Source organism: Engraulis encrasicolus, chromosome 10, assembly GCF_034702125.1.
Source record: "Engraulis encrasicolus isolate BLACKSEA-1 chromosome 10, IST_EnEncr_1.0, whole genome shotgun sequence".
Classification (NCBI taxonomy): domain Eukaryota; kingdom Metazoa; phylum Chordata; class Actinopteri; order Clupeiformes; family Engraulidae; genus Engraulis; species Engraulis encrasicolus.
In genome coordinates this window covers 18,156,580-18,175,091 of record NC_085866.1, presented here as the reverse complement: position 1 = coordinate 18,175,091, position 18,512 = coordinate 18,156,580, and the positions used below count along the sequence as shown (strand labels likewise).

Genomic DNA, 18,512 nt, shown 5'->3' with positions numbered 1-18,512 from the left:
TCAGGCTCCATAGACACCCGGACTAAACCACTGGAAACTGATTCCTGAAAGACGTGCTGGAGCAGCCTTCCATTGAGGCTCACAAAGCACACTGGCCTCCCGTCACATAGCCAGTGGAGCGGCGTGGTGTAGCCTGCAGCTGTGGAAGAGAAGGAGAGAGAGAGAGAGAGAGAGAGAGAGAGAGAGAGAGAGAGAGAGAGAGAGAGAGAGAGAGAGAGAGAGAGATTATTCCACACTCGTCCTTTCTTCTCCCTGCTGCTCGTGTTGTGTTATCTCTCTAGTTGGAGGCAGAGGGAATAATCTGGGACTGAGTCCATTCCACTGTCTTTTTTTTTAAATCACTGTACTTAAAGACATATTCTGTGTGTGTGTGTGTGTGTGTGTGTGTGTGTGTGTGTGTGTGTGTGTGTGTGTGTGTGTGTGTGTGTGTGTGTGTGTGTGTGTGTGTGTGTGTGTGTGTGTGTGTGTGTGCGCATGTGTGCATTGAGCATGCGTGTGGTGTGTGTGTGTGTGTGTGTGTTCCTAACTGCGTCAAACACAAAGATGTTTGTCAGAAGAGAAATGGACAGCACAGAGAGTACGGAGCGACCCAGATGACAGACGGCAGACACCAATGAAGGAGAAGAGTGAACGGCTCTGCCTGAAAAACCCAGTTCCACACACACACTCTCTCTCTCACACACACACACACACACACACACACACACACACACACACACACACACACACACACACACACACACACACACACACACACACACACACACACAATTGAAACACACTTGAAACACAATATGTTTCTACAGGATCCATTCCCCACATTTTGTTTATATGCATCGGTACTGTAAATGGGGTTAGGCAAATTGAATGTGTTCCCATGTTAACACTACTATGACTAAAACTATGAACTAGGCTGGGCATTGACTGTTATGCTAAACCGGATTGTGTCATTTTCCTATAGGCTGGATTAATTGAGGCACAATTGGTACCAGCTGTTTGAGCAGTGGTATATGGGGGTATATGGACGAGTAATGTCTTTTTGCAAGGTGGTGTTTTGCATAAAGCAGTGTTGACATTATAAGTCAAAGAGCCGGAGTGATGATAACGGGGCTACTTCATCTCCCAAAGTAGGCTAATGTAATGTAGTCATGTCTAATGGATTTATTCCTGCTCCCTTCATCGTCATCAATGTTGATGGTTACAGTATCACCATTATAATAGGGTGTAGTCTGTATTGCTTCAATTACAAGGACTACTCTGGATTGTTTATTACACAGTTTATATATTTACTTTTCTCTTTTTTTCACAATTTACTTATTTTATGTTCATTGTGTTCAGTGTTTGTTATTTTATGTAATGTTGGTATTGAGATTTTCTATAATAATAATAAATGCAGCGAGCAGAAAATAAAGTCTTAATTCAAGCCTGGTCTCTGTAGCCTACGTCTCACTGCGTAGACAAATGGAGGTGCTGCCCCACTGTGGTTATTGAAGATACTGCACAGGCCAGACTATATCAACCAAACCCTTTCCCCACAATTCGAGTCGACATGGAGATTCAATTTAGAAGAAAGCGAGCTTAATGCATGGCGAACAAGAGACTCTAGTAGTCTAGGCAGAGAAGCAATTGGATACTGAGCAGTTGTGAAATATCTCAGTGATGTAAAACGCCGACGATGGCTCTCTGCCTACATCTCCCAGAAATCATTTGGAGTAGCTCGAGCCGCTGATTGATACTGTAGTGGTGGGCTGCGAGCGCGCATTGATGGCGGTCTCGGGAATTTACAGGGAATGTTACATCCCGCCGATGGAGTGTGGGAAGAACGTCTCTTCTCTCTCAGACAGGTATTGAAAAACGGTTATTCGAGCATTTACCGTTATTAAACAAGCCGTAGTGTGTGGACACGGTGACCTAATGTCTCGATGGAGTCCCTAACATAGATGTGCATCGCGTTATATTTCCTTACAATATAGGCTACTAACCTACTATACTATAGAACTCTATTGACAAAATAGGCGCGCTTACTTGACTTGAGTGCCATCAGTTGTGTTTGTCAGCAAACCAAAAACCCGATTTTCACTTTGAAAAAGTACAGGAGGACCTCTGAAGAGGTCAATTTTTTTTTTACTGTAGCCTAGTTAGTTTGGTAATATAGGCTGACCCCGTGAATGCGCATGAGTGTCAGTGTCAGTAGAGCGTAGTGTCATCCTGAGCCTCATTGCAGAAGTTGGGACAGTGGTCTGACATCATGGAACTGCTCTTGGAGTGAATTGGAATTTAACTTTACTTAATATGTTCGATGTGTTGCATAAAGATGCCCATTGACAATGAATGGCATTTGTCTTAACCAACCACCCTATTATAGGATTAATGCAAGGGGCTTGCGCTTTCCAGATAAGATGCGGTTGACGAGGGCGCCTGTGCTGCGCTAATGTTGAATGGCTTGTCTGGCTATAGTAGATATTCATTTTCAATAGATCTATATGCTACATCCTACTGAATATGACCTCTTGTTTCGTGTACGATGGGCTTGCGTAGAAATAATGCTGATCTGGAGACAGTGGTGGTTCTGACAGTTTCTGTTTTTATCCCGCAGCTACCTAACCTAAATACCTGATTCCAAATCAGCCGTCGGGCTACGGTAGGCTACATTTTGTCCACCAGAGAGCGACATTTGACCACATGATATTGATCATTGTTGTTGGACATTGGGTTAGGCCTACTTTTGCCTTTGGGATGACTAACATCAGCTTGCACCCAGTTTTTTTTAACATGTTGGAAGTAGGCTTGCAGACTAAGAGTTACGAAAACTGAATGGTGTGTCGGCATTCATGGGTAAGGTGTTAAGCTTAGGACGTCAGACTTGTAGACCAAAGGTTTCTGGTTCGACTCCCAAACCGCTAGATTGGTGGGGGATTATTATTGGTGGGGGGATAATTAACCAGTGTTCTCCCTCATCATCCTCCTCCATGACTGAGGTACCCTAACCCTAACCTTTGGGGGCTTCCCCCTTGCATAGGTGATGCATTAATGCAATTTTGTTGTGTGCAGTGTACACTTGTGTGCTGTGTGACAATGACAATGGGATTTTGGAGTTTCCCAGTTGGGCTTTCACTTCACAGCATTAAAAAGTCCATTAATGTTGAAGTAACAGGATAGCAAAATCAATATGATTTAATTTTGTGAATAAACTATTCAATAGATTCTTAACTCAGTGGAAAATGTTTCTTTGATGTTGTGACAGATCATTAGGGTTGTGGGTGTCTTCTGGCTGGCTGACATGACCCTAACTATGGTCAAAATATATCTTCATATTTCATAGTAACATAGTAATGAATGGAGGGAAGTTAACACTCTCATTTATATTTGATTATCATTGATTTAAAATATCTGAGGATGGCAATTTATGGGACTTCCATGTATTTTTAAGCAATGCGTTACATTTGATATTCTGCCCCAAGCATAATACAAAACTGCTGCATCACCACAATCTTTAAAGTGTGGGTGGGGAACCCACCGTTTGCGGGCCGTTTACTGCCCTTGAGGCCATCTTATGCGGCCTTGATAGAATTTTATGTTATGCTGTTACGCATGAAACATGACATGTTTTGTAAAGCAAGCCCATAACAGAGGGTCTCAGCGCACTGTGCCACAGCACCCCTGTGCGTTTTGGTTTTTTTTTACACTTACTTCATCTTGCTGCACCTAACTTTCAAAGATGGCCACTACATAATGTACTGTAGGTAAGGGTTTCTCTCTCTCCTCTCTCTCCCTCTCTCTCTCTCTCTCTCTCTCTCTCTCTCTCTCTCTCTCTCTCTCTCTCTCTCTCTCTCTCTCTCTCTCTCTCACTCTCACTCTCACTGCATCACAGGTCACATGCAACGGATCAGGAGATGTTCACTGACTGATACCTGACAGGCATTCGAGTTGTTATTTATACCGGCCTATTTATACCTATCAGTGGCTAGAGATCCCTTTAAAGCTCGTCTCCCTCCCATAAGCTGCTCACACAGGTGAGGAGTTAGAGGAGAAAACAATCTCAGAGAGCTCAATAGATTGGGAGGAATACAGAGAAACAGACTCACAGACGAAAGAGACTGACAAAAGTTATTTTGACTAAGGTTGGACAGTCAGACAGATTTTGGGGGTATTGCCTAAAGAAGTGGACCTTTTACTGTACATCCTCTGATGGCTCCTTGCTGCTTTAATCATCGGTTGAACCGGTCATGATGTGTGCCTGACCACTTTAGGACCCAGGGCGTATTAGTTTTGGGATTTCTATTGTATATATGCAGTGCAAGACCAACTAAGTGCCTTTAAGAATACCCTTTTCTTGTCGGTATTGTGTGGCGTAGTGGTGGAGATGGAGGGGGCGAGGCAGCCATATTTGGGGGCGGACATGACCACGTTGCCGGGCTACACGGGGGCCCGGATATCAGGCTGCTGGTCTCTGCATTCTAATGGAGGGTATGTAGAAGATCATTGAGCAACAATAAAAACCTATTCATAATTGATTGGGGTATGCAGCTTCCACAGTCTATAGGGGGAGGGGGGGGCTCCCAAACAATGGTGGCAAAGGACATTTAAAACAACATTAAGGTTTGGTTTTAAAATTACTCGTGTGCTCCATGCTCTAAATACTATGCTGTTTGAAAATATGTAAGAGACATAAACAACAATGGCAATACCTCAGCTGTTTGTGAGCATCCTGGTCTTCAACAGAGCTTGTTTACCTCTTAGAGAAGGGCTGCTGAGGGTGACACTAAGTGACAAGGTGGTGTGTCTGGGCAAAACATGCAATGTTTTTCTAGACAGATACTGTGTCAGCGAATTACCTAAATGCTAAAATTACCTCGATGCCTTCAGACTTTAGTCTGGAAAAGCTCCCAGGTGTATGATATAGCAAATTCTTATGCTATGTTATTATATACGTGATATTTATTCAATTTGGCTGGATTGTGTTTTTTTCCCCTTTCTATGTTGTCTGTGATGTGACAGTAGCAGTGGCGAGGACTCTCTGGACCGCCTTCTGCCACCTGTGACCGTGCCACGCAGGAAGAGCTCCACCATGGTCAAATCAGAGCCTCCTCTCCTGCGCACAGGCAACCGGACCATCTACACCGCCGGCCGCCCACCCTGGTACAACGAGCATGGAGCCCTGTCAAAGGAGGCCTTCGTCATAGGTAACGTACTTTAGGGGCAGCTACCGTCTGAGATTCTTTAAGTATAGAGATATGCCAATGTAATAGGTTGCTATGGGCACCTAACATGACCAGGTTCCGGTCTGCCTAAAGGGGCGTGTCATAATGCTCCTAGCATTGAATAGAACAGTCCTTAGGTCTGCCTAGGTCTGCCTAAAGGCCCCCCCCCCTCCCCCTTGCAATAATAGAACCCGGAAACAATGGGCCAATGGAACCTCTACTCTCTCTGCTACCGTTGTGTTAAATGTGATGTAGAATTGAAATTGACTTGATATGATGTAACAGTTGAGGTCACCAGTGTGCAGCACGTGTACGGTACACCCCATGAGCTCATTATAGACTAGAGATGCACCGGATCCTGATTTTTAGGATCCTGCCGGATACCGGATCCACTGCTTAAGATCCTGGCGGATCCGGAACCGGATACCGGATACCGGATCCTACGAAAGGGTTGAAACACATAGCCTACTCGCACACGTGGGCCCTTTTTATTACGTTGGCTCAAACTATTTTTTAGACTCATTGGCTTACTGCCACACTGCCTACAACGGTCGCTTCCAAAGGGCTTTCACTCCATGCAGGGATTGGGGTTGTGAAAGACTGACTGAAAAGCCTGGGCTACGTAAAAACTAGAGATGCACCAGATCCTGATTTTTAGGTAACTGCAGGATACCAGATCCCCTAGTTAAAATCCTGCCGGACCCGCATCCTGTGAAAAACCCTATTATCCTGCCAGATCCGGAAATTACTGTCAGAGATGCACCGGATCCAAGATATAGACATAACAATAATTACACTGTGGGTGAAAAGCACCATCATCAGGTTAATTGTTTTGGGTTTCATTGGGTTTTTCTCACAGATACGTTTTAGCAGGCAGAATGAATTGAAACAAAAGAGATATGTTCAAACTTTAGATATCAAACCACTTGATTTTGTTACAATTTCATTACAAATATCCAAAATTCAAACAACAAACAGTATGTGTACCAAAAAGAACACTGACATATGCGTATTGAATTTTAGGTCAATGAAAGATATCTTGAACAGAATGTTGGAACTGTGCATATGGAATGACAATCTATAACTGCACATATTGATAATTGATAAGAGTCAGGTATCCGTAGTTATAAAACGTCATAATAATGATTGCGAAAGTGACATCGTTGGACTGTGAACGTTCTGAATAGCAGGAATGTTTTCTGTTTGTCTTGACTTGGAATACGCAATACGTATCCATTAGCAGTTACAGTTCATGTTAAAATGTCTACAATATAGTGTAATTTTGCAATTTGAGCGTACTTACCAAGTTGAGTCTGATGGTGTGAAATGAATAAGTAATATTACTTGCATAGACAGATTCCTAATCCAGAGTGAGTGGTATAGATAGATCCCCCTATCCAGGTCCCCCATAATAATTGAAGAGTTTTATTGGAAAATGAAACTCTTCAATGATTTTTGTATAGGGCATTCCACTGCATTGCATTGCATAATGCATCTCATGTAGGTTTAAAAAGTATGTTCTCAAAATGTTTGAATGGCAAGAATTCACTCCGATTGAAGGACATCTGAAGAGTAATTTCCAATAATAAAATGCAAATGTCAAAAAATGCTGTATTTTGCAACAAAACTCTTCAGTATCCGGAAGTGGCCTGAGTGAGTTGCTGTTGTGTTTGCAGGGCTTTGTGGGGGAAGTGCTTCAGGGAAGACCACAGTGGCCAACAAGATCATCGAGGCTCTAGATGTGCCCTGGGTTGTCCTGCTGTCCATGGACTCTTTTTACAAGGTATGCACATGTGTCTCTGAGTGCGCACAACGCACTCCTGCCTGATTCAGAATTCCAAACCAGTTGTGTGAGAAAATGAGGAAGATAGGCAGCCGTGGCCTAGTGAAAAAGAAAGTGAAAGCCCATTGGGAAACTCCAACTCCCATTTGTCATTGTGACACAGCACTTCACAGCACACAAGTGAATACTGCACACTGCACACAATGAAATTGCATTTATGCCTCACCCGTGCAAAGGGGCAGCCCTCAGTGGCACCCCATGGGGAGCAGTGCGGTGGGACGGTACCATGCTCAGGGTACCTCAGTCATGGAGGAGGATGGGGGAGAGCACTGGTTGATTACTCCCCCCACCAACCTGGCGGGTCGGGAGTCGAACCGGCAACCTCTGGGATGCAAGTCTGACGCCCTAACTGCTCACCCATGACTGCCCCTAGTCTAGTGGTTAGAGAGTTGGTCTTTCAATCTAGGGGTTCCCCCCTGACCTCTCCCTACATCTCCATCCATGGCTAAAGTGCCCTTGAGCAAGGCACGTAACCCCACATTGCTCCAGGGACTGTAACCAATACCCTGAAAAATAATAGTTGTAAGTCGCTTTGAATGAATGAAAGCGTCAGCTAAGTGCAATGTAATGTAATGTAATATCAAGCTGCACACAGGACACTGTATCGAAATCACTACAATTAAGTAATGCAGGTCAACTACAACCCACTCCCCTCCCCCATCAATCACAGTGATGTCTCTGATGCCTGTGTTCACCTTTGTGTGTATGTGCGTGTGTGTGTGTGTGTTATTGGTCTTCCCAAATAAACTAATCAATCTGTGTGTGTGTGTGTGTGTGTGTGTGTGTGTGTGTGTGTGTGTGTGTGTGTGTGTGTGTGTGTGTGTGTGTGTGTGTGTGTGTGTGTGTGTGTGTGCGTGCGTGTTTATGTAAGTGAATGGGCACTGCTGTGTGAATAGCTGCATCCTGCAGTCCTCTCCCTGGTCATGTGGGTCAGTGTACTCTGAATAGGTCCAGATAATCTCCTGTCTCTCTTCCCGTCCCGTTCTAGCACAGCCAAAAGCCACACACAGGCACATACGCACTCTCTCTCTCTCCAAATCTCATACCTCCCTCTGCCAGGGTTGGGCAAAAGAGAGGCAAAGTGAATGTTACACGAACAAAAACACATTTCACATGACCCGACCCGGTTCCTACTGGGCTTCTTTTTGGAGCTTGAAGACATTTCGCCTCTTCCCACTTCCTGTTTAGTTTGAATTCTGATGTGGGAGTCATCAGTTACTAATCTCTGGAGAGGGTGAACCTCCCCCAATGTCTTGCTGTGAATTGGCTTGACAGTTGCTGTGCGTGTCACATATACCAGAGTCCTCGGTACACCTTTACATGTGAATCCAATCTATTAGAGTAGACAGTGCCAAAGACGGACTTGCATAGCGGCAAAAGTCATACCAAGACAGTTCATGTAGAACACGGACACAGCACACTACAGCATGATGTGCAGGACCGTATTAAATCAGTGTGGTGGTCCCTCTGTGCACTATACCTCACAGGTGCCCCTTTTATGAACACAATTTGTAAAGCTTGTTTTCGTTTGGTGGCCCCTCACTAGTCAAAAATGGCTGGTGCCCCCTGCAGTGACAGCTGTCCAATAAATATGAATCTGATTGAGCTTCTGATCCGTCTGCAGGTGTTGTCCCCAGAGGAGCAGGTCCTGGCGAGCAGTAACGACTACAACTTTGACCACCCCGGGGCCTTCGACTTCCAGCTACTAGTGGCCACGCTCAGGAAGCTGAAGCAGGGCAAGAGCGTCAAGATCCCCGTGTACGACTTCACCACGCACAGCCGGCAGAAGGACTGGGTTAGTACCTCACTGTGCAGCAAAATGCAGTGTTAACGCAACACTTAGAGAGTCGATTGAGCATTTAGAATGCATTTGGTCTCAGAGTACCCTTTACATTTTTTTTCACTGTGTGCTAGTCCGGTAACGTAGACTGTAACATGAAAAGTTTAGTCGGCCCTACAGTGGCTGATATGGTAGGGCACATGTTTACCACTCGGACGACCCGGGTTCAATTCCCGGTCCGGGTCCTTTGCCGGTCCTTCCCCATCTCTCTCTCCCAGCTCACTTTCTGTCTCTCCTCCACTATACTGTCACACAAAAACCAATAAAGGCTGAAAAGCCCCCCAAAACATTTTTTTTTTTTTTTTAAAGAAAGAAAAGTTTAGTCAAGCACCACATGGTTGAAGAGGCTGAGGGCTGTTGGTGGAACCCCAGTGCTGCTCAAACTGGCTTTGCCAATGGTATGACCTGCCCCAATGATTCAAATAGAGGAGAAACAATCTTGAGCTGTGATTGGGGGATGGGTTTGTTGTCTTTTTGTGTCTGATCTCCAACCCACCAGACAAAGGTATGTACTGCCTCTAGGTGGGTTTGTCTAGTTTACTTGGCTACCTTACTGCAGTATGTGCAGTTCATAGGTTTTAGTCACTGTCGGTCATTCATATCTATTGGTAATATAACTACAGAAATATGTCCAATATTTTCTCACAATTGTTTGTTATTCTACCAGTCAGGCCAGAGATTTCTCTATCTTAATTAATATACATACATGAAAATTACCTCACACCCAGATATCCCTGTATATTCCATTCTCCCTGTTTCTCAAAAGATTATACTTGACATTTTGATTCGAATACTCTGGATTATTCTCACACCATTTGGCCTTTCAGAAAAACCTCTATGGAGCCAGTGTCATCATCTTTGAGGGAATCATGTCCTTTGCCGATAAGGAACTTTTGCAGGTGAGAGACCTTTTCAAAATAATTTGATTTAAGTCTTTCTTCTGCACTATGCCTGGTGCTATTGAGATAGCCGCCTGGGGAAGGTTTTCTGCTTCAGAAATTATATTGGGATAGGGAGGCCGATAAGAGCTAGACACAGTAGGCATATGAAGTGAGGAAGAAAATGACACTATAGGACTCCGCAAAGGAGGAGGATTGCTCTATGTGTGCTCTTCTGTGGAATTACGGCTAGGTGCTGCATTGCCAACCACAGGTGTAAAACCTCTTATTTAATGGCTGCATTTAAATATCCATCTAAAGAAAAGGAGTTAGAAGCACCAGCAAAAAACCATAAGCAAAATAGTTGTTGGCTTTATAATGAAATAATATGGAAGATTACACTTTTTTCTATGTAATAAATGAACCAAGACATTCCCCAGGCACAATAGTCTGAATAGCTGAATTGTTTTCCCTTCAAGCACAGTACGTATGTGTCTGTCCCATGTTGTTTGTAGCTCCTGGATATGAAGATATTCGTCGATACTGACTCGGACATCCGTCTGGTGCGGAGACTGAGGAGAGACATTACGGAGCGGGGCCGGGACATCGAGGGGGTCATCAAGCAGTACAACAAGTTTGTCAAGCCGGCTTTTGATCAGTACATCGAGCCCACCATGAGACTGGCTGACATCGTTGTCCCTCGTGGTAGGCCTATTCTTTTTTTACCTCTGCAGTATCATGTGGATGTCTGTCATCATTCATTTTATACCCAGTTCTCTGAACTTGACTCTCTTCTCTTGACCTATGCCTTCTTCTTGTCCCTGCATAACTTCGTTTTTGCTGTCTGTGTCATCAAGGTGGGGGAAACATGGTGGCCATAGACCTAATTGTGCAGCATGTTCACAGCCAACTGGAGGAGGTGAGTAAGAACCACTTTGGATACAAATCAAAACTGGACACAATAGATTAATTTCTACATCATCCTAACTACTACACCCTAACTAGCAGTCAATGAGTTTCACCTTTTGCTTTCTACAAACTATTTCACTACTTTGTCTTTATTTGTCACTCATTCTGTCTCCGTCTCTCTGTCTCATTTCTTCGCTCTCCCTTCAATCTCTCTTTTCTCTCTTTCTCTCTTTTCCACTCCTTTTGTTGTCTCTTTTGCTCTCATTGCAGCGTGAACTCAGTGTCAGGTAGGGTAGACCTTGCCTTCTTCCATTTATTGATCCCATCCTTTAATTCTTTAATTTAATTATCTTCCCCCTTAAACCTCCAGATACAGTAGAGCTATACAGATATAGAGTTATACAGATATACTGTATCTTTATGATTTCCTGTGGTCCTTATACACTAGCACTGCTGTGGTCACACAATTGTGTCTTCTGCAACAGCCTCTAGTAGAGAATGTTGTGTAAATAGGACAAATGCCCTCACTCATACCATCTGCCAGAGCTGTGTGTGATTGGCTTTTGCAAACAGAGAAATGTAAGAGTCCCCTCGAAAGTCTTCTAGTCATAGAGAGAACGTGCCGTTTCCACGAAAACAAGTCCAGGCAGTAACAACCTGACCGTCTGACTGGCTTGTTGTTGTGAAGATGCCATGTTGAAATATTTGGAGCCCATAACCGATGCATTAAAGGCAGAATGAATTTGAGAAATAAACTGCAAAAACAATGGCATGGTCTCTCTATGGATGGTAGACTTTATGTTGCACAAGTCACAAATGTCGTCTTGGTAATTAGTACCGGTATTTACCACCACCATCAATTTCTGCATATCAAGTATTCATTATGACTTGGAATGTAGTCTTGTCATACATGAAAAGGTGGATCTTCTCCATGTCTGCCATTTTGAATGGGTAGCCATAAACATCCTGTCGCAAAACGTACTCTACTTTTTCTTTACTAACAAGTAAATATTAGTTTGGTACATATTCATGGAAAGATCAATTTCATGAACTGGCAGCTGCCTTTTTTGGAAATTACATAATATTACATATTTGATATATATTACATTACATATTACGTATTATGTGGGGCAACACTGCAGACTGTGTAGTCACAACTCAAATTTTGATTTTAATGTTTAGTTTTTACCTTCACTCACTCACTTATGCACATACCATGCGCTCACATACACAAACCCTCTCCAAACAGAGCTGTCCTCGCCTCAGCCCAGCAGAGCCAGCCTCTCCCCCAGACCCTCAGTGTGCTGGAGAGCAGTCCACAGGTGCGAGGCTTGCACACCATCATAAGGTGAGCCTTTTAGATGTATGCATTGGGACACATTGCGCAAAGGCATCATAACATAAATAGGCTAGGTCAGTGGTTCCCAAACTTTTTTCCTTGCGCACCCCCCTTGTTCATGTCAATGTGGTTCGCGCACCCCCTAAGCGAATGAGTTGGTGTGGTGATGGCCACTTACTGTAAGGTTTCACTGCACAAATCCTCACAAATTATGCAAAGTCATTTGCGGAATCCTCATTTCCAATAGAACTGATGTGTCTTCAAGCATACAATTCACCATAAAATTAAAAACTGCTTCAATTGGACAATGCCATTGCCCAATTCAGCTTGCGCACCCCCTTGTAGCAGGCCACTCACCCCCAGGGGTGCACGCACCCCAGTTTGGGAAACTCTGTGCTAGGTAACTTGCCCATGGGGACTCATGTTCAAATGTGGCTAGGGTCTTTTCTCAGTCCACCCCATCTCTCTCTCTCACTTACTTCCCGTCTCTCCTCACTGTCTCTATCTGTGATTACAATTCCATGAAAAATATCTTCTTAAAAAAGATTGTGTGTTCGCTTCTGTTGATATTTGCACTTGTCACCCTTGCAGCGCTTCCCAAACTGTGGGTTGGTCGTGGAAGGTCCTATATAGGGAGTGTTGTTCGCATAAAACCGTATATATGCTTCGAAATGATATAAACCATGCCATAAATTGGTTATAGCAGTATGTACTTGTATGGTTAAGAAATGTAGTCACTTTTCATGTGAATTCATGTGAATAGCCTGGCCAGGCCCACTATCTACAACATTTCAAACTCCATTGAGACACAGAGCCAATACATTTGGAGCATTTCCCATGGCCTGATGGGGTGTATTTATGTCAGTGACACACCAGTTCATTTAGCAGGTGAGTGAAGGAAATGGGAAGTCTAATCGTTTGTAGATTCAACCAGAAGTACATGGTGGCAATTCATGATATATACTTATATCATATATACTCTTTCGGTTGACAACTCGAGTAGGCCAGACCAAATGCTCAAAGAGCTTTGAAGTCGCAATAGCCAGGCTACTCAAACTCAACTGTATTCCTATGTTCTGCATGTGATAAAATAAAATAAAAATAAAAACAGCTTTGTGTCTAGTGAGGATCAATGTTCTTTTGTGTGTGAAAATGCATCTATTTAACCTACTATCTATGGATCTTTCACAGGAATAAGGAGACAAGTCGAGATGAGTTTATATTCTACTCAAAGAGACTGATGCGCCTTCTGATAGAGCATGCCTTGACCTTCCTGCCATCTAAAGTGAGTATTACATTATTGTTTGTGTATGTGTCTCAATGTGTGTACATGTATACTATGCCACAGTGCGTGTGTGTTTTGTATACTGTAGTTCAGTGCAATGTGTTACATTGTGTGTGTGTGGTTCTCCACACGCAATTCTAATTACAACCTCAGAACTGATGGCTCTTGCTTTCATTTTTCTGTGTCATCTGTTATGTCTGTTTGCTTATTAATAAGCCAGATGAACTACAATGTCATGTAATTTGTTTGTATGTCCATGTTTTCTGGTTATTGTTACTTTGTGTGTTGTCTGATGAGAATGAGATTGTGAGGAGATTTGAGTGTGATGTTTTCTCTCTCTCCTGCAGGACTGCACAGTGCAGACGCCACAGGGTCGGGCCTATGAAGGAAGGCGATTCCATGGCAAAGGGGTGAGGATGAATATTTTCTGTCTCTTTGCTGTTCTGACTCTGCTTATAGGCCTACCCGAGTTTTTCTATGTTGGAGAGACAGGAGTTGATGAGTAGCAGTCTTCAGGTGCAGTCATTTATAAATGCTGATGATATATCTGAATCTAAATATGCCATGTATTTCTGAATGTGAGACTGTCATTAAGATACACAGTCTCACACACACAGGTATGACACTTTGACCGGTCCTCAATACATTACGCCAAAGTGTCCAACTTTTCGTTGCATAGTAACACTAAAGGCAAAGGTACACCTCCTCTGCATCACATGGTGATGCAAAAGGCCACCACTGTGACAAGCTTATTTTAGTGACGTTTAGTTTTAGGGAATGGCCTACTTTTAGGTTAGTTTAGGTAAGTAATTACTTAGTTTTAGGTCTTTTCAACTTGGGCTTATGTGTCATGATGTGACACACAAAAGGAAATGTTGGCATAGTATATTGAGGTCTGGTAATAAATACACCTTTGTGGTCATATGTTGGTATGTTGGGGTTTAGACCAGAGCCGTACATAGAGAAAAAATCTCACTTCACAGAGGTCTCCGTCTCCCCGAGTCTAACGCAGAGCGTGTCCGATCTAAGTCACTCATTTTCGGCCTTATGTCCGCGGAGGACTGGTCCTCACTCTGGAGGTCTGCAGAGCTGGAGGTTATGCCCTTTTCACCGAGGCTTGGTGGCAGACAAGCCCAGGCAAGGTGCCTCTAAGTGGGGTTGTTATCTATGTACGGCTCTGGTTTAGACTGTCATTAATTGACTGTCATGGACTGCATACATCAATTGTTCTTATTTGCTCCTCAGATCACAGGTGTGTCTATCTTGCGAGCCGGGGAAACCATGGAGCCAGCTTTGACAGCTGTGTGTAAGGACGTCCGTATCGGGAAGATCCTCATCCAGACCAACCTGGACTCAGGAGAGCCAGAGGTAACCAGTGGACACTCCGGGTCATTAGTAATATGAGTCAACAGATAGGGTTTACCAAACACTTGCTCTATTACGGTGCCGAATAAACCCAAAATTGCACATGATCTCAAATTATCTTTTGAATATCCATGCATTTTGTATGCTAGATGAAAATGACCTACTGTACATCTCCCAAGTTTATAGACTACCAAACAACATACACATATAACTTCCTCCCTAATTCCTTTCTTCGCATGCCTCCCTGTTGGCCCTTCAACTTGGTCACCATGGTAACTAGAACTTCCAAGCGCTCACAAGATCTCTGTGCTGACCAGGGTTTCCTCTTCCTCTCCAGTCTCCATGGAAACTGTCTCTTCACCACCCTCTCTCTCCCTCTCTCCCTCTCTCTCTCTAGCTTCACTACCTGCGCCTGCCCAAAGACATCAGTGAGGACCATGTGATTCTGATGGATAGCACAGTCTCCACCGGAGCAGCTGCCATGATGGCTGTGCGGGTCTTGTTGGTGCGTCACATCATCTCTGGTTCCCCATCTGCCTTCCATACATCCGAGCACGTAATGAGCATCACCTGACAGGGCCAATGGTTGTCTCTGTAAAATGTGAATGACAGACTGCCACTATTCTTTAGCTGAGCATCTGACTTTTTTGTAGTCCATGGCAACCATTCAGATATAGTATTTGCTCTATTGCATAATTAATTCTAACCCTAAATTTAGCAACTGCGACAACAACTAGTTTGCTTCTAATGATTATCTTGATTCTCAATGCCACTTTATTTTTCCTCTCTTATTAAACATATTTGGTTGTGAATTGTGTTTTATCTACAATAAGAGCAGTAGAAATGCATAACCAAAACAGACAATATATGAACCCTGTGGTTTCTGTTACTTGGGTCATGAATGATTGGACATCGTCTAAGCCTGGCCTTATCCTCCGTAAAACCTCCGATCAATTAACTCCAGTCAATTCACATTCACATTGCATTCCCAGGAAGTAACCGGCTGGGGGCTTACATTGTTGGCAAAAGATGTTACTGTAGAAGCTAGCTTTTAGTAGCGCTGGAGCTGTTTCTCTCCAGTAACATCAAAACATTGCAGGAGTAATAATAAAGAGGCAGAATCTTAAAGGGGTATGCCACTATTTTGGGGCTTCATGCAGTTAAAATCGTTGGCCAGGGTTTATAAAGGTGGTAAAGTGTCTTATTTTTCATGTTAAGCATTGTCTTGCTTAAAGTTAAAAGAGGGAATATGTCGCTAAGCTAGTCAAAGTCAATACAATCTTTTACCCCTATGTCTGGAGCTGACTGGCTCTTCTGCTTCTCCAGGACCATGACGTACAGGAAGAAAACATTTTTCTGGTGTCCCTGCTGATGGCGGAGCTAGGAGTCCATTCTGTGGCCTACGCCTTTCCCAATGTCAAAATCATCACCACCGCAGTGGACAAAAGCATAGATGACCTTCTCCACGTCATCCCAGGAATAGGTAAGCACCAGCAGCTTAATATATGGACCAAGTAGTTTACATTGTAAACAACAATGTTATCATGACTACACAGAGCATCGAGTCTGATAATTGCTGCTTTGTCTCTAAGCTTACCGATGTTACAGATTTATAATATTTGGACATGTAGACTCATATCACTGGCCCCTTCATTAGGCACAACTGTCAAACTGCTTACTGACACAAATGTCTAATCTGTCAATCACATGGCGGAAACTCAATGCATTTGGGCATGTAGACATGATCAAGACAATCGTTCAAACCGTGCATCAGAATGAGGGGAAAAGGGGATTTAAGTGACTTTGGACATGGCATTGCTATTAATGATAGGCGGTCTGGTTTGACTATTTCAGAAACTGTTGACATATCGGGATATTTGAACACAACCATCTCTGAGGTTAACAGAGAATAGTCTGAAATAGAGAAAATATCCTGTGAGTGGCAGTTCTACGGTAGAAAATGTCTTGTTGATGCCAGAGGTAAGAGGAGGGTGGCCAGACTGGTTTGAGCTGATAGAAAGGCAACAATAACTAAAAAGCCACTCGTTATAACAGAGCTACTCATGCAGAAGAACATCCCTGAATGCACAGCACGTCAAACCTTGGGTTACCGCAGCAGAAGACTACACTGGATGCCACGCCTGTCAGCTAAGAACAGGAAACTGAGCCTACAATTCGCACAGGCTCACCAAAGCTGGAAACTAGAAGATTGGAAAATTTTGCCTGGCCTACAGAGTCTCAAATTCTGCCTAAACACTCATATAGTAGGGTCAAAATAGATCCAACTAGAAACGTGTACCTAATAATGTGGTCAGCGTGTGTACATGTGCAAATAAAGAGGTATGAATTTAACAACCACAAGGCCTCTCTCACACCAAATGTCCATGTACAGTGAGTGCATAGACTGATGTCCTATATGTATTGAAAACAGCTTTGGTGACACACACTCACATACAATAGCATGATAAATGCTGGAGTGCTGCCAATGGCAGATCTGCTCTACAGGCGCCCTAACTTGAAATTGTTGTTTGTGAATGATTGTGTGCATGAATCCATATGCACATGTGTGAGATACACTATATTCTAACAACCTTTTGTCTGTTTCTTTGTTTAAAGGGGACTTTGGGGACCGATATTTTGGTACAGATGGTTCATCCGACTGGGCTGACGATGAACACCAAGAGATAACCTAGCTGCTGAACTATTATGCACAGAGGAGCTCACAAAGAGGCTGTTCTTTCCCTCAGACCTGGGACATCTTTTGTCACATGAAGAGAGACGGTTAGGCTACTGACAACTTATGTACCAAGACATACTGTTTTGCAAATCACCTTGCACATGAGCCTGCACCCTCACATATGTATTTGTTTTTATAATGAATTATGTGTATCTGTGATTGATTACCTCATTTTCCAAAATTTTTAGGGACTGTTTGTTATTTATTTTCGGGGTCTTCAGAAGATGTTCACCCTTGGGTTTTCAAGTTTTGCATGACCATCTGCTAGCAAGCTTCAAAAGTTTGACGACCCTCCCGACGACTTTGTCAAAAAAATGCATGACACTCCTCTGCGGACATCTTTTCACACATTTATTGACCAACGCTGTTAAATTAATGTTGGATTCTGATCTTGAACACCATACTTCCCGAAAGCAGTGGACATATCAGTAGATTTACTGACAAATGACACAACGAATAGACACAATCAATTTTAGCGAAAGGGGGAGGTTTTTCTTAGAATTATACATCGAAATGTATACAGTACAAAGTACATTGGAATGACTTTTTTAAATAAATTGGCCAAACATTTTTGAATGACTTTCCCCTTCAGATCAAAAAATGTTGGTTGACCCTCCCCTCAACAAAGAAAAAATGGCATGACCCGGTCCTATTTTCCTCCGGTGACCCTGAAAGTAAATAACAAACAGTCCCTTACAGGTAGTCCTGTAGAAGTCTTTATCTCTGTGAGACAAGCGTATGATCAGGATGGGGTTTTGTATGTTAGTGTGTGTGTGTGTGTGTGTGTGTGTGTGTGTGTGTGTGTGTGTGTGTGTGTGTGTGTGTGTGTGTGTGTGTGTGTGTGTGTGTGTGTGTGTGTGTGTGTGTGTGTGTGTGTGTGTGTGTGTGGTCTAATGGGAGCTGTAGTTTATAAAAGCACAAAACAACTACAGCTTAAATTTGAACCATACTCTTATTAAGTTCTCAAGCACACGCTCCGGAAATGTATACGGAATAATAATACCATGGATGAATAATTATGGAGAAATTCTATACAATGTATATTATATACTATTTATAAATATTTGACAAATAAAGCTCTCAAAACATCCTCAACCCACTGATGTTTGACAGTA

General features: G+C 43.2%; 1 protein-coding gene across 1 annotated transcript; it reads left to right on the top strand.

Moving 5' to 3' along the window:
- The first annotated feature begins 4,363 nt into the window (after positions 1–4,363).
- Positions 4,364–17,829, top strand: uckl1a (uridine-cytidine kinase 1-like 1a). The gene is made up of 15 exons (XM_063209614.1): positions 4,364–4,467; positions 4,999–5,183; positions 6,878–6,984; positions 8,669–8,839; positions 9,712–9,783; positions 10,278–10,467; positions 10,620–10,681; positions 10,942–10,958; positions 11,921–12,019; positions 13,202–13,295; positions 13,643–13,705; positions 14,541–14,663; positions 15,058–15,165; positions 15,987–16,143; positions 17,277–17,829. The coding sequence occupies exons 1-15, from the start codon at positions 4,364–4,366 to the stop codon at positions 17,351–17,353; spliced, it is 1,629 nt and encodes a 542-aa protein (XP_063065684.1). The 3' UTR covers positions 17,354–17,829.
- Positions 17,830–18,512: the final 683 nt, after the last annotated feature.

What these genes read in the sequence shown, in the direction of transcription:
- uckl1a (XM_063209614.1), top strand. Translation starts at nt 4,364, where the DNA reads ATGGAGGGGGCGAGGCAGCCATATTTGGGGGCGGACATGACCACGTTG. An exon ending in CCATGGACTCTTTTTACAAG is followed by an intron (nt 6,985 to 8,668) that starts GTATGCACATGT and finishes ATCCGTCTGCAG; the next exon opens with GTGTTGTCCCCAGAGGAGCA. An exon ending in TGACATCGTTGTCCCTCGTG is followed by an intron (nt 10,468 to 10,619) that starts GTAGGCCTATTC and finishes TGTGTCATCAAG; the next exon opens with GTGGGGGAAACATGGTGGCC.